Source organism: Melanerpes formicivorus, unplaced genomic scaffold (genome assembly GCF_026170545.1).
Source record: "Melanerpes formicivorus ecotype bairdi unplaced genomic scaffold, bMelFor1.0.p_v2 SCAF_244, whole genome shotgun sequence".
In the NCBI taxonomy this organism is placed as follows: domain Eukaryota; kingdom Metazoa; phylum Chordata; class Aves; order Piciformes; family Picidae; genus Melanerpes; species Melanerpes formicivorus.
Window position 1 is genome coordinate 329,841 of NW_027142596.1, and position 11,730 is coordinate 341,570.

At 58.0% G+C, this 11,730-nt stretch overlaps 1 protein-coding gene across 1 annotated transcript; it reads left to right on the plus strand.

Moving 5' to 3' along the window:
* Positions 1-1,209: 1,209 nt before the first annotated feature.
* On the plus strand, positions 1,210-5,297 carry LOC137458445 (sentrin-specific protease 2-like). Its single transcript, XM_068169915.1, has 9 exons — positions 1,210-1,463; positions 1,912-1,970; positions 2,650-2,756; positions 2,919-3,050; positions 3,181-3,384; positions 3,511-3,590; positions 4,147-4,231; positions 4,331-4,426; positions 4,750-5,297. Exons 1-9 carry the CDS (start codon positions 1,210-1,212, stop codon positions 4,810-4,812), a joined length of 1,080 nt encoding a protein of 359 aa, XP_068026016.1. The 3' UTR covers positions 4,813-5,297.
* Positions 5,298-11,730: the final 6,433 nt, after the last annotated feature.

Below are 11,730 nucleotides of genomic sequence, written 5' to 3' on the forward strand. Positions count from 1 at the left end.
GCCTCTTGTGACAGGACAAGGGAGGATGGTTTGACACGGAGAGAGATTCAGACTCTTCTTCACAGCCCCTCCCCAGCCTTCTTCTAGGTGCCCTCCAGACAGGGAAAAGCAGCTCTAAGGTCTCCCTGGAGCCTTCTCTTCCCCAGGCTGGACAACCCCAGCTGTCCCAGCCTGTCCTCACAGCAGAGGTTCTCCAGCCCCCTGATCATTTCTTGTGGCCTTCTCTGGATCCTCTCCATCAGGTCCTTGTCCTCCTCGTGCTGGGGGCTCCAGAGCTGGACCTGGTCCTGCAGATGAGGTCACCCCAGAGCAGAGGGACAGAATCCCCTCTCTCCATCTCTGGCCACACTCCCTTGATGCAGCCCAGGGACATTCCCAAGCAAACCCAGCACAGGTAACCCAGACTCAGAGCACTATGAATGCAGGGAAGGAAGAGGGACACCAAGATAGCAGAGGGCTTTGCTCTGGAGGCGGGCTGGGAGAGTTGGAGCTGCTCAGCCTGGAGAAGGCTCCAGGGAGACCTTAGAGCAGTACCTGCAGAGGGCTCAGGAGAGCTGGGAAGGGACTTCTGACAAGGGCTGGGAGTGGCAGGCCAAGAGGGCCAGGCTTCAAACCAGAGCAGGGCAGACTTAGCTGGGACACGAGGAAGGAATTCTTTATTGTGAGGGTGGTAGAACACTGCAGGAGGTTGCCTGAGGAGGTGGTGGGGAAGCAGGGAAACATCTCTCTGGCCAAGACCTCCTTGGGCCAGGGCCGTGCCAGCTGGGCACCATGCTGAGCACAGGTCAAGCCCAGAGGCGGCAATGGCAGCTTCAGAGGGTCGCTGGTGCTTGACCTCACAGCAAAGAGCTGTGCCCCTTCAATCACAGCCATGCCTCCAGCCCCACATCAGCTCTGCAGGGCAAGGACTTTGCTCCCCCACTGCTCTGGCACTCTGGCACTGCTTCAGCCCCCCGGCAGGGGCACAGCAGGGCAGCCCCTGAGGCAAAGCCTTGGGGGAGGCACAGCTCAGGAGCCAGAGGCCGAACTCAACAGCAGGCAGGATCCGTGGCAGCCGGGAGCGGCTGGGCAGAGCAGAGGCTGCAGCGGGGCCCCCGGGTGCTGCGGCATCGGCAGGGTGGCAGGGCCAGGTCACAGAGGTGGCACGTCAGAGCCGGCAGCGTCCCTAGCAGCCGCCCTGGCAACGTCCCCTCCAGTGGCGCTGCAGCCATGGCCCCGCCGGACGCTGCGCCGGCAGCGGGACGGAGGAGGTGCGAGAAGCGTCGCTCGCCCAGGCAGGACGAGGCTCGGGAAGGCAGCGGCGCTGCAGAGCTCTGCGCAGGCCCCGCAGCCAGCCGCGGGCGGGACGGGGCGGGCACGGCTGGGGCGGAGCGGGGCTGCTGCCGCGGGCAGCGCTGGCTGGGGAAGGGCACCCGGGGCTGCTGTGCCCTGCGGGGCTGCTGTGCCCTCTGCGGCTGGACGGGGTCGCAGCCTGGCAGGTCCCTCAGGGGCTGCTCCCGGAGCAGAAGGCTCTCTGCCCTTGCTCTCGGCGGCTGCCGAGGATAGGAGCAGCCGAGAAGCATCTCTGCTCCCGTGCAGAGCCAGCTCCCGAGCGCAGGTTCCAGGCGCTTTGGGCTCCTCTGGTTTGCCACCAGCGTCCTGAGCTGGGAGCTGAGAGGGCCTCCGGTGCGCTCTTGCCTGGAGCAAAGAGGAAAGCTCCTTGCTGGATGTCAGCAATGCTTTGGGGCTGGGAAGAGGCAGGAAGGGTTGGGAAGCCTCAGCAGAAGGAGAGGCAGAGCCTCCCCGCTCTAGGGAGGCAGCCAGGGCTCTGCAAGGGCTCCATGGCCTGGCAGAGGTGGGAGTGCAGGGAACTCAGCCTGGCAGCAGCTTGCCCCTGGCTGCCAAGCACTGCTCTGTGTGCTCTTCCCTCAGAGCTGTGCAGCTTGTGGAGGATGAGGAGCAGGAGGTGCCTCGCAAGAAGCAGAAGTCAGGTACTGGCCATGGCAGGAGAGGTCAAGCTGCCAGATGTTCCTTGGGTTGCCTGGAGCTGGGAAAGCTCTGGCTCTTGTCCTTCAGCACTGCCACTGAGCCCGTGGCCTTTGCAGCCCTTCTGTGCCCCTGGCCATGGCTGTAGCCAGTGCCTGAGGATGTCTCCTGGGGCACGGCCCCGCGCACGGCGCTCTCAGGAGCTCCCCCAGGCCCCTCTCTGTGCTGGGGAGCCCAGAGCCCTCAGCAGGAGGAGGAGCTGAAGTCCCAGCTGGGAGCCCCCTGCTCCCTGTCCTTGCCCTGTGGCTCTGCCAGCTCCAGGTGCCTGCTTGCCTGAGGAGAAATGCCTTGCAGCTGGGCTGTGAAGGAAGGTGCCTGCCCGGTGCTGGCAGGCAGAGGGAAATGGCATTGCTGTGAGCTGCAGCAGCAGGGAATGTGCCCCCCAGCAGGCTGGGCTGGCCCCTCTGGCTGGCAGACTCGGGGCTCGGGCTCTGAGCTCCAGCTCTGCAGCACTGCTCAGGAGCCAACCCCTCCGAAGCCAGCAGCAGCTGCTCGGGGCAAAGGGCTCTGTGCCTTGGAGCCAGTGCCACTGCTCCAGGGGGGGCTGAGGAGAGGCCTTTAGGCCAAAGAGAGCTCCTGGTGCCCTTTCCAACCCTGGTCTCCTGTGGGCTCTCTGTTCCCCAGCTGAGGTCACCTCTGACGACGCCGGGGAGGTTTCGGTGGTGAGGAAGAGGCCGCTGAAGGCCAAGGAGAAGCCCCAGGGCTCTGCAGCCAGGGGGCCTGCAGCAGAGGTCAGCAAGGCTTTGGCAGCTGCCAGAGGCTGTGCAAGGTGGCAGAGGAAGCTGCTCCCCCTCGGGCACCTCGATTGCCAGCCCTTGCTGGAGCGGGGAGCTGCCCAGGGGCCCATGTGCTGGGGTCTGTGCCTCACAAGTGCTTCTCCCTGTGCATTGCAGGCCCTGGAGGCAGCAGCCAGAGCTGCCCTGGGCCCAGGTGACCCTCGGGAGGTGCTGAGCAGTGCCTTCAAGCTCCGTGTCACCCGGGAGGCCATGGGCACGCTCAGGGAGGGCCAGTGGCTGAACGATGAGGTACAGCAGCTGCAGCCCAGGGGCATGGAGCTCAGCAGGGCTTTGCCACTGCTGCTGCCCTGCCTGCCCTGCTCTGCTTTGGGGCAGCTGGGTCCCCTTTTACATCCCCAGCTGCTTCTTCCTGGCACAGGTCATCAACTTCTACCTGCAGCTGGTGGCAGAGAGGAGCAGGAAGGCTGGATACCCTTCTGTCCATGCCTTTAGCACCTTCTTCTACCCCAGGCTGGTGTCTGGTGGCTATGAGGGGGTGAGAAGGTGGACCAGGGGCCTGGACATCTTCCAGAAGGACATCATCCTGGTTCCCATCCACCTGGGGACACACTGGGCACTGGTGGTGAGTCCAAGTGGCTTCTTGGTAGAGCTGGGTGGGGGTGAAATCCTCACCAGGGAAGTCAGGAGGCTCTGGCTGTGTGTGCAGCCAAAGGCTGTGCTTTGTCCAGCAGTCCCCTTCCAACCACAGGTCATTGATGTCAGGAGGAAGACCATCAGCTACTATGACTCGCTGGGGCAGAGGGGCATGAAGATCTGCCAGGCTCTGCTGTAAGTAGCTGCTCAGCCAATGCTTCTGTGCTGTGCATTCGGAGGGGTTCAGAGGCTGTCTCTGCCTCCTGGCTGCAAGGTTTCCTACTTCTTGGAGGCAGAAAGCAGCAGCCTTTGATGTGCCTGCTGCCAGCTGCATGCCCTTGGCTACCTGCCTGCTCTCCCCTGAGGCCCTGCACTCAGGGTTTTGGGGGCCTGCAGTCTGCCACCCACGCCCCAGAGGTCCCCATGGAAGGGCACTGGGGCAGCTGCTCCTCCGTAGATGTCTCTGCCAGTGCTGCACAAGCAGGGAGGAGCAGCTGCAGCAGCTCTGCAGAGCCAGGGCAGGAGAGTGGCCCCCCAGAGCCAAGTCAAGTGTCCCTGGAGCCCTGTGCTCTCCTGAGCAGGTCACAGCAGCTGCCTGGGGAAGGGGGGAGCAGCTCTGCATCCAACCATTGCTGCCTGGAGAGCTGGTGGCCAGGGCCCCTCTGCAGCCAGCAGCCTTAGCCCCAGAGCTTTGGCACTGGTTGTGCCAGAGGTGAGGCCAGGGTGTGAGGGCTGGGTTTGCTTTGCACAGCCAATACCTGCAAGAGGAAAGCCGCAGCAGGAGAGGCCTGGAGCTGGCTTCTGCCGAGTGGGCTCTGCACAGCATGGGGGCCCAGGTACGTGAGCACTGCTGGGCTGCCAGCTGGGAGCCTGAGCTGCCAGGCGGCTTCTCTTGCCCAGGGAGTGAACTTCTCCCTCTGCTTTGCCTTCCCCAGGAGATCCCTCAGCAGAGGAACCAGAGTGACTGCGGGGTCTTCCTCTGTAAATATGCTGAGTCCATCTGCAGGGACAGAGCCATCACCTTCAGCCAGGTGAGTGAGGGCTGTGGGCAGCTCCAGAGCTCTGGGCACGAGAGCCAGGGAGGTTGCTCAGCAGCTCTGCCTTGTGCCTGGGGCAGGGGCTGAGTTTTTGTGCCTCCCTCTCTCTGGCTTTGGGGCATGGCTGCTTGGCTTGGAAGTTCCAAGGGGGCTCAGCAGGGCAGAGCTCTCTTCTCCATCCTTGTGTCCTGTGCCTGCTTCCTAGCGGAACCTGTGAGGTTCCTCTTGGGCAAGAGGCAGCAGCCAGGGGGTCGTGGCCATTGTCTGCCTCTGCCTGCTGTGGCTTCCCATGTCATGGCTCTTTGCTTTCCTTCCAGAGACACATGCCCAGCTTCAGGAAGAAGATGGTCTGGGAGATCCTTCACCAGCAGCTCCTCTGACTTTGGCCTCCTTTGCCTCCTTGTTGGTTCCTCCTTGTTGCCTGTTGGTTGGCTTCTCAGTTAGTTAGTTAGTTAACTTACTTATTTCCTTACTTAGTTACTTGCTTAGTTAGTTAGGATAGAATAGAATAGAATAGAATAGAATAGAATAGAATAGAATAGAATAGAATAGAATAGAATAGAATAGAATAGAATAGACCAGGTTGGAAGAGACCTTCGATATCATCGAGCCCAACCTCTCACCCAACACCATCTGATCAACTCAACCATGGCACCAAGGGCCTCATCCAGGCTCTTCCTAAACACCTCCAGTGATGGTGACTCCACCACCTCCCTGGGCAGCACATTCCAATGGGCAATCACTCCCTCTGGGAAGAACTTCTTCCTAACCTCCAGCCTAAACCTGCCCTGGCACAGCTTGAGACTGTGTCCTCTTGTTCTGGTACTGGTTGCCTGGGAGAAGAGACCAACGCCCCCCTGGCTACAACCTCCCTTCAGGTAGTTGTAGAGAGCAAGAAGGTCTCCCCTGAGCCTCCTCTTCTCCAGGCTAAGCAACCCCAGCTCCCTCAGCCTCTCCTCACAGGGCTGTGCCCCAGACCCCTCCCCAGCTTTGTTGCCCTTCTCTGGACACCTTCCAGCAGCTCAACCTCTTTCTTGAGTTGAGGGGTCCAGAACTGGACACAGGACTCGGGTTAGTTAGTTAGTTAGTTAGTTAGTTAGTTAGTTAGTTAGTTAGTTAGTTCCTCTCTTTTGTAGCATCACAGAATAGTTGGGGCTGGAAGGGGTCTCCAAAGCTCATCCAGTCCAACTCCCCCTGCACTCAGCAGGGGCATCCCCAACTCGCTCAGGCTGCCCAGAGCCCTGTGCAGCCTCCCCTTGAATACCTCCAGTGATGGGGCCCCAACCACCTCCCTGGGCAACCTGTTCCAGGCTTCCACCACCCTCACAGTGAAGAACTCGTTCCTCACATCCGGTCTAAAGCTGCTCTGCTCTACTTTGAAGCCATTGCTCTTGCAATAAGAGCACTTGCTCTTGTTGAACCTCAGGAGGTTCCCCTGGGCACCACCTCTCCAGCTTGGCCAGGTCCCTCTGGATGCCATCCTGTCCCTCTGGCCTATCAACAGCACCACTCAGCTTGGTGCCATCTGCACACTGCTGGTGGGGCCCTCGACCCCCTGTCTATAGCAGGGATAAAGATACTAAAGAGTACAGGTGCCAGTACAGACCCCTGAAGGACAGCACTGTCACTGCTCTGCAGCTGGACTGCCAGGCACTGAGCACCAGCCTCTGGATGGGACCTGTCTGTCTGTGTCTGTCTGTGAGCTCTGTCCTGTTGTCTGATTTGTAGCTTTGGATGCAATAAAGATGGTATTTCTCTAAGGAGGCTCTCTGCAGTGAAACTCTCCCTGGGAGTGGCCCAGAGGGGTTGGTATTTGATCAGCTGGGAAAGGCTGGGCAGCCCCTGGGGCTTTTAGCTGCACTCCAATGCAGGAGGCAGAAGGCCCTGGCCGGGATGGGAGTCAGAGCACAAAGGCCTGAAGCCATTGTCACCAAATGCTCCAGGGGCAATCAGGAGGTGGCTCCCAGCAGGGTGAGCAGACCCACCGTGGGCAGGGCTCCTGCCGGGCTCAGGGGTGCTGCTGCAAGGGGTCAGTGCCTCACTGCCCTCTGCTGCAGCTGCTGCTCCACACCTCTGCCACATGAAGAGCTGGTGCCAGTTCTGCCTCTGCTTTGGGCAGGCCCAGCAGGATCAGTTTAATCTTGGTGCCAGGGGTGAGCCCTGGGCTGGCCCCCAGGTGAGTGACAGCTGCTCCCCATGAAGCCCTCTGCTTACCAAAGGGGAAGAGAAAGAAATGAAGGAGGGAGACCTAGGCAGAGGGAAAGAAGGCTGAAAGCAGCTGTAAGGACACAAAGAGCAATCCAACGGAGAGGGCACAGGGCTGCCCAGAGCCCATAGGGGAGCTGCCTGTGGCCCCTCTGCTGCAGCTCACCCAGTCTGGTGTCAGCAGCAGTCTTGGGGAGGATGCCTTCAGTGCCACCACCCAGATCATGTCACAGAACCAGGTTAGAAGGGACCTCTGGAGATCACCCAGTCCAAGCCCCTGCCAGAGCAGCATCACCCAGGGCAGGCCACAGAGGAACACATCCAGATGGGTCTTGAAAGTCTCCAGAGCAGGAGACTCCACAACCTCTCTGGGTAGCCTGCTCCAGGGCTCAGCACCCTCACACCAAACAAGTTTCTCCTCAGGCTGAGGTGGAACTTGCTGTGCTCCAGTCTGTGTCCCTTGCCCCTTGCCCTCTCTCAGGAACCACTGGAAAGAGCCTGGCCCCTGCTGCTTGACACCCACCCCTCAGATACTGATGAACACCACGAAGATCTCTGTTGGGACGCGATCCAACGGCGAGAAACAGAGAGGGAAAGACTCGCAGCAATCAATATGATTGATAAGCAAGCTTCAACTTTATTGGTCAAAAGCACAGCTTATGTAGTATATTCAGCAGCTAAATATGCACAGGTGTCGTTATTCTATTAGCTCTTAGTCCAGGGTTACATCATATTATCCAACCTGCTTGTGGTCAGGCCTACGTGCAGCTCCACAGCCTCCTTTCTCAGCAGCTCCTTGTTTCACACATGCTTTGTTTCACATACTACTATCTTATAAGTAACTATTTCACATGCTGCTATCTTGTGAGAAACTGCCAGCACAGTCACAGGGCAGTGGTGGCCTTGCTGCATCAGCACAGCAGCTAAGCTGTGAGCAGTAAACAGCAAGATGGAGTCTGGCCTACACACTCTGATCAAACAGCTGTTCCATAGAACCATGTCCCTGCAATTCAAGCCATTCCTCAACAGATCTCCTCTCAGCATTCCCTTCTCCAGACTGAAGAGCCCCAGGCCCTCAGCTGCCCCTCCCCAGCCCTGCTCTGCAGACCCTTCCCCAGCTCCATTGCCCTTCTCTGGACCTGCTCCAGCCCCTCAATGTCCTCCTTGGAGTGAGGCCCCAAAAGTGGACCCACAGCTCACCTGTGGCCTCCCCAGTGCCCCACTCCACACCCTTGGCCACACAATTGCTGGTCCAGAGCAGGCTGCTGGTGGCCTTCTTGGCCACCTGGGCACACAGTGGCTCAGCTTCAGCTGCCAGCCAGCACCCCCAGGTCTGTCTCTGCTGGGCACTTCCCAGTCTCTCTGCCCCAAGCCTGGAGGCCTCATGGGGCAGCCCTGACCCAAGTGCAAGCCCCAGCCCCTGGTCTTGCTGGGAATGGGAGAAGCTGAGGCAGTCTGGCAGCAGCTGGGGCTTGGTGTGAAGCCCACGAGCAGGGTTTGGTGTGGCAGGGCAGGGCCAGGTGCCGCTGGCAGGCTGTGCAGAGATGGTTGCTGGGCAGCTGTGGCAGCAGCTGTGCCTGGGCTCCCTTGAGGCCAGAGAGGAAGGAAGAGCATCCTCCAGGTCCAGCACCAAGCTGGGTGGCAGTGTTGGTCTGCTGGAGGGTAGGGAGGAGCTGCAGAGGGGTCTGGCCAGGCTGGGGGCAAGGGCTGAGGGCAATGGGATGAGGCTCAGCAGGGGCTGGTGCTGGGCCTGCAGCTGGGGCACAACAGCCCCAGGGAGGCTGCAGGCTGGGGGCAGAGTGCCTGGGAGCTGCTGGATGGGAAAGGCCCTGGGGGTGCTGGCTGGCAGCAGCTGGAGGGGAGCCAGCAGTGCCCAGGTGGGCAAGAAGCCAGCAGCAGCCTGTCCTGGAGCAGCAGTGGTGTGGCAGAGGAGCAGGGCAGGGACTGTGCCTCTCGACTGGCACTGGGAAGCCACAGCTCAAATCCTGCCCTCAGCTTTGGGCCTCTCACTCCAAGAAGAATATTGAGAGGCTGGGGGGAAGGGCAATGAAGCTGGGGAAGGGTCTGGAGAAGAGGGCTGAGGAGGAGCAGCTGAGGGAGCTGGGGGTGTTGAGCCTGGAGCAGAGGAGGCTGAGAGAGACCTCATTGCTCTCTGCAGCTCCCTGCAAGGAGTCTGGAGCCAGGTAGGGCTTGGGATCCCAAGGAACAAGTGACAGGGCAGCAGGAACAGTCTCAGGTTGCTCCAGGGGAGGTTTAGGTTGGACATAAGGAACAATCTCTTCCCCAAAAGGGTTGTCCAGGCCTGGCCCAGGCTGCCCAGGGCAGTGTTGGAGTCTCCATCTCTGGAGGGGTTTCAAAGCTGTGGAGCTGTGGTGCTGAGGGCCATGGCTCAGCAGTGCTCTGTTAAGGGTTGGACTTGAAGCTCTTGGAGGTCTTTTCCATCCTGCAAGACTCCCTGGGGCAAACACTGCTGGTACAGACTGGACACTGGGAAAGGTGAGAATTTGGGGTAAAAAAATTGCCTTTTAGAGACCAGACACTGGGAGGAGGCAGAAATTTGGGGTCAAACAGTAGCATCAAGAAAGAAAACCCTACCTCAACCCTGTGTAATGGCATCTGGTTTATTGGAGGTGAAAGATAAAACTCAGCATTTATCCATCCCCCCATAAAGAGCAACAGCCCAACCAGAGCAAGGCTCCAGTGAGAGATTAATACTTTGTCTCCATCTTTTTTTAATCCAAATATATTAACTTTGCTTACAAACTGTGTTCCTCTGAGCGAGGCAGAGACATCAGAGCATCTGGTGTGCGTCTGGGTAAGTGCAGTAGCAAAGGTTTCAGGTAGGAGTCCAGAAGGTCTTGCAGTTTGTGATAGTGTAAGAATGAATTCCAGGGCCCAAAGGAGCGAAATGTTGCAGGCTGCTCAGCAGGAGGCCTCTAAACATTTCCTCTGTTGCCATCAAGCTGACCCATCCCTCTTAAAAATCCACTGCTCTGTCCTGTGTAATTCCAGCAGCTGATCCAGAGCCCACTCCAGAGCCATCCAGCCCCTGATTCTCTGAGGCACAGAAGTGTTTCACTCTCAGAGGGTGAGCAGGAAGCCAAGTGAGGCGCATGTGGCATGAAATCATCTCTGGAGAAGAGAAGAGAGAAGAGAGAAGAGAGAAGAGAGAAGAGAGAAGAGAGAAGAGAAGAGAGAAGAGAGAAGAGAGGAAGAGAGAAGAGAGGAGAAGAGAGAAGAGAGGAGAAGAGAGAAGAGAGGAGAAGAGAGAGAGAGAGAAGAGAGAAGAGAGAAGAGAAGAGAAGAGAGAGAGAAGAGAAGAGAGAAAGAGAAGAGAAGAGAAGAGAAGAGAAGAGAAGAGAAGAGAGAAGAGAAAGAGAAGAGAAGAGAAGAGAAGAGAAGAGAAGAGAAGAGAGGAAGAGAAGAGAAGAGAAGAGAAGAGAAGAGAAGAGAAGAGAGAGAAGAGAAGAGAAGAGAAGAGAAGAGAAGAGAAGAGAAGAGAAGAGAAGAGAGAGAGAAGAGAAGAGAAGAGAAGAGAAGAGAAGAGAGAAGAGAAGAGAAGGGCAAATGCAGATTTGCTTATCACCTTTGCTCCTAAGCCTCTGTGGATGAAAGGAGGCAGGTCAGGCCCCTGCTCTTACCTGTGCTGGGATCTCGTGGAGCAGGGCAGTGTAGTCAAACTCAATTCATCTTTCCTTATCTGGGCAGGGATTGAAGAGAGAAAAGTGATCAAGAAGATGAGATTGAGGAAGTTTGGAGTCTGCTCTGATTTCCCCTGACTGGATTCCTATGAGGACAGACTGAGGGAGTTGGGGCTGTTCAGTCTGGAGAAGAGAAGGCTCCCAGAAGACCTAATTGTGGCCTTCCAGGATCTGAAGAAAGCTGGGGAGGGACTTTTGAGGGTGTCAGGGAGGGATAGGACTGGGGGTGTGTGGAGCAAAACTAGAAGTGGGGAGATTAAGATTGGATGTGAGGAAGAAGTTGTTCCCCAGGAGGGTGGTGAGAGCCTGGCACAGGCTGCCCAGGGAGGTGGTGGAAGCCTCCTGCCTGGAGGTGTTTGCAGCCAGGCTGGAGGTGGCTGTGGGCAACCTGCTGTAGTGTGAGGTCTCCCTGCCCATGGCAGGGGGGTTGGAACTGGAGGATCCTTGAGGTCCCTTCCAACCCTAACAATTCCATGATTCCATGACTTAGCTTGCTTAGGGAGGGAGGTGAACAGAGCCTAAGATGGCTGCAAGGAGATGGCTTTGTGCGCGGAGAACCAAGGACTTGCACTACAGGCCTGCTCCATAGGCCTGCACCTCAGGCCTGCACCATCTGCCTGCAAGGTAGAGCACAGTAAAGTGGTAGAAGAAACAGGAGACAGGAAAGGCAGAAGTGCGTAGCAAGGCAACTGCTACGACTTCTATAGACTGGGAGAGCCTCGTTGGCACAGCTCCATTGGCTCCCTAGGAGTGAGCACACATTGCACTCTTACAGATGATTGGTCCAACTACTAATGACACAGACGAGGTCTGGTGCTGCAGGTGCATGTCCTTTGGCCCATCTTAGGCTCTGTTCACCTCCCTCTTAAGCAAGCATAAGTCATGGATCATCGGAATTGCTCTAGGGCTTGGCAGGGACCCTCTAAGGAATTCTCCAGTTCCCAACCCCCCTGCCCACTGGGCAGGGCAGACCTCACACGTACAGAGGTTGCCCACAGCCACCTCAGCCTGGCCTGCAAACACCTCCAGGCAGGAGGCTTCCACCACTCCTGGGCAGCCATGGTGCCAGGCTCTCACCACCCTCCCTGCGGGACAACTTCTTCCTACTCATCCATTCTTAATCTCCCACCCACCTCTAGTTTTGCTCCACACACCCACCAAGTCTATCCCTACATGACACCACTCAAAAGCATGTCCCCTCCCCAGCTTTCCTTACCGATCCCTGGGCAGAGGACCCACATTACGGCTACTTATGGGAGCCCTCTCTTACTCCAGACTCTGAACAGCCCCCAACTCCATCAGCTCTGTCCCTCATAGGAATCACCTCCTGTGGGGAAGCGGAACGCTTCTCCAACTTCCTCTCAATCATCTTTACTTGATCCACTTTTTCTC

Excerpts from the sequence above, each read along its gene's own strand:
- LOC137458445 (XM_068169915.1), top strand. The coding sequence starts at position 1,210 with ATGGCCCCGCCGGACGCTGCGCCGGCAGCGGGACGGAGGAGGTGCGAG. Across the intron at positions 1,464-1,911 it reads GCCCTCTGCGGCTGGACGGG|AGCTGTGCAGCTTGTGGAGG; the intron begins GTCGCAGCCTGG and ends CTCTTCCCTCAG. Across the intron at positions 4,427-4,749 it reads GAGCCATCACCTTCAGCCAG|AGACACATGCCCAGCTTCAG; the intron begins GTGAGTGAGGGC and ends CTTTCCTTCCAG.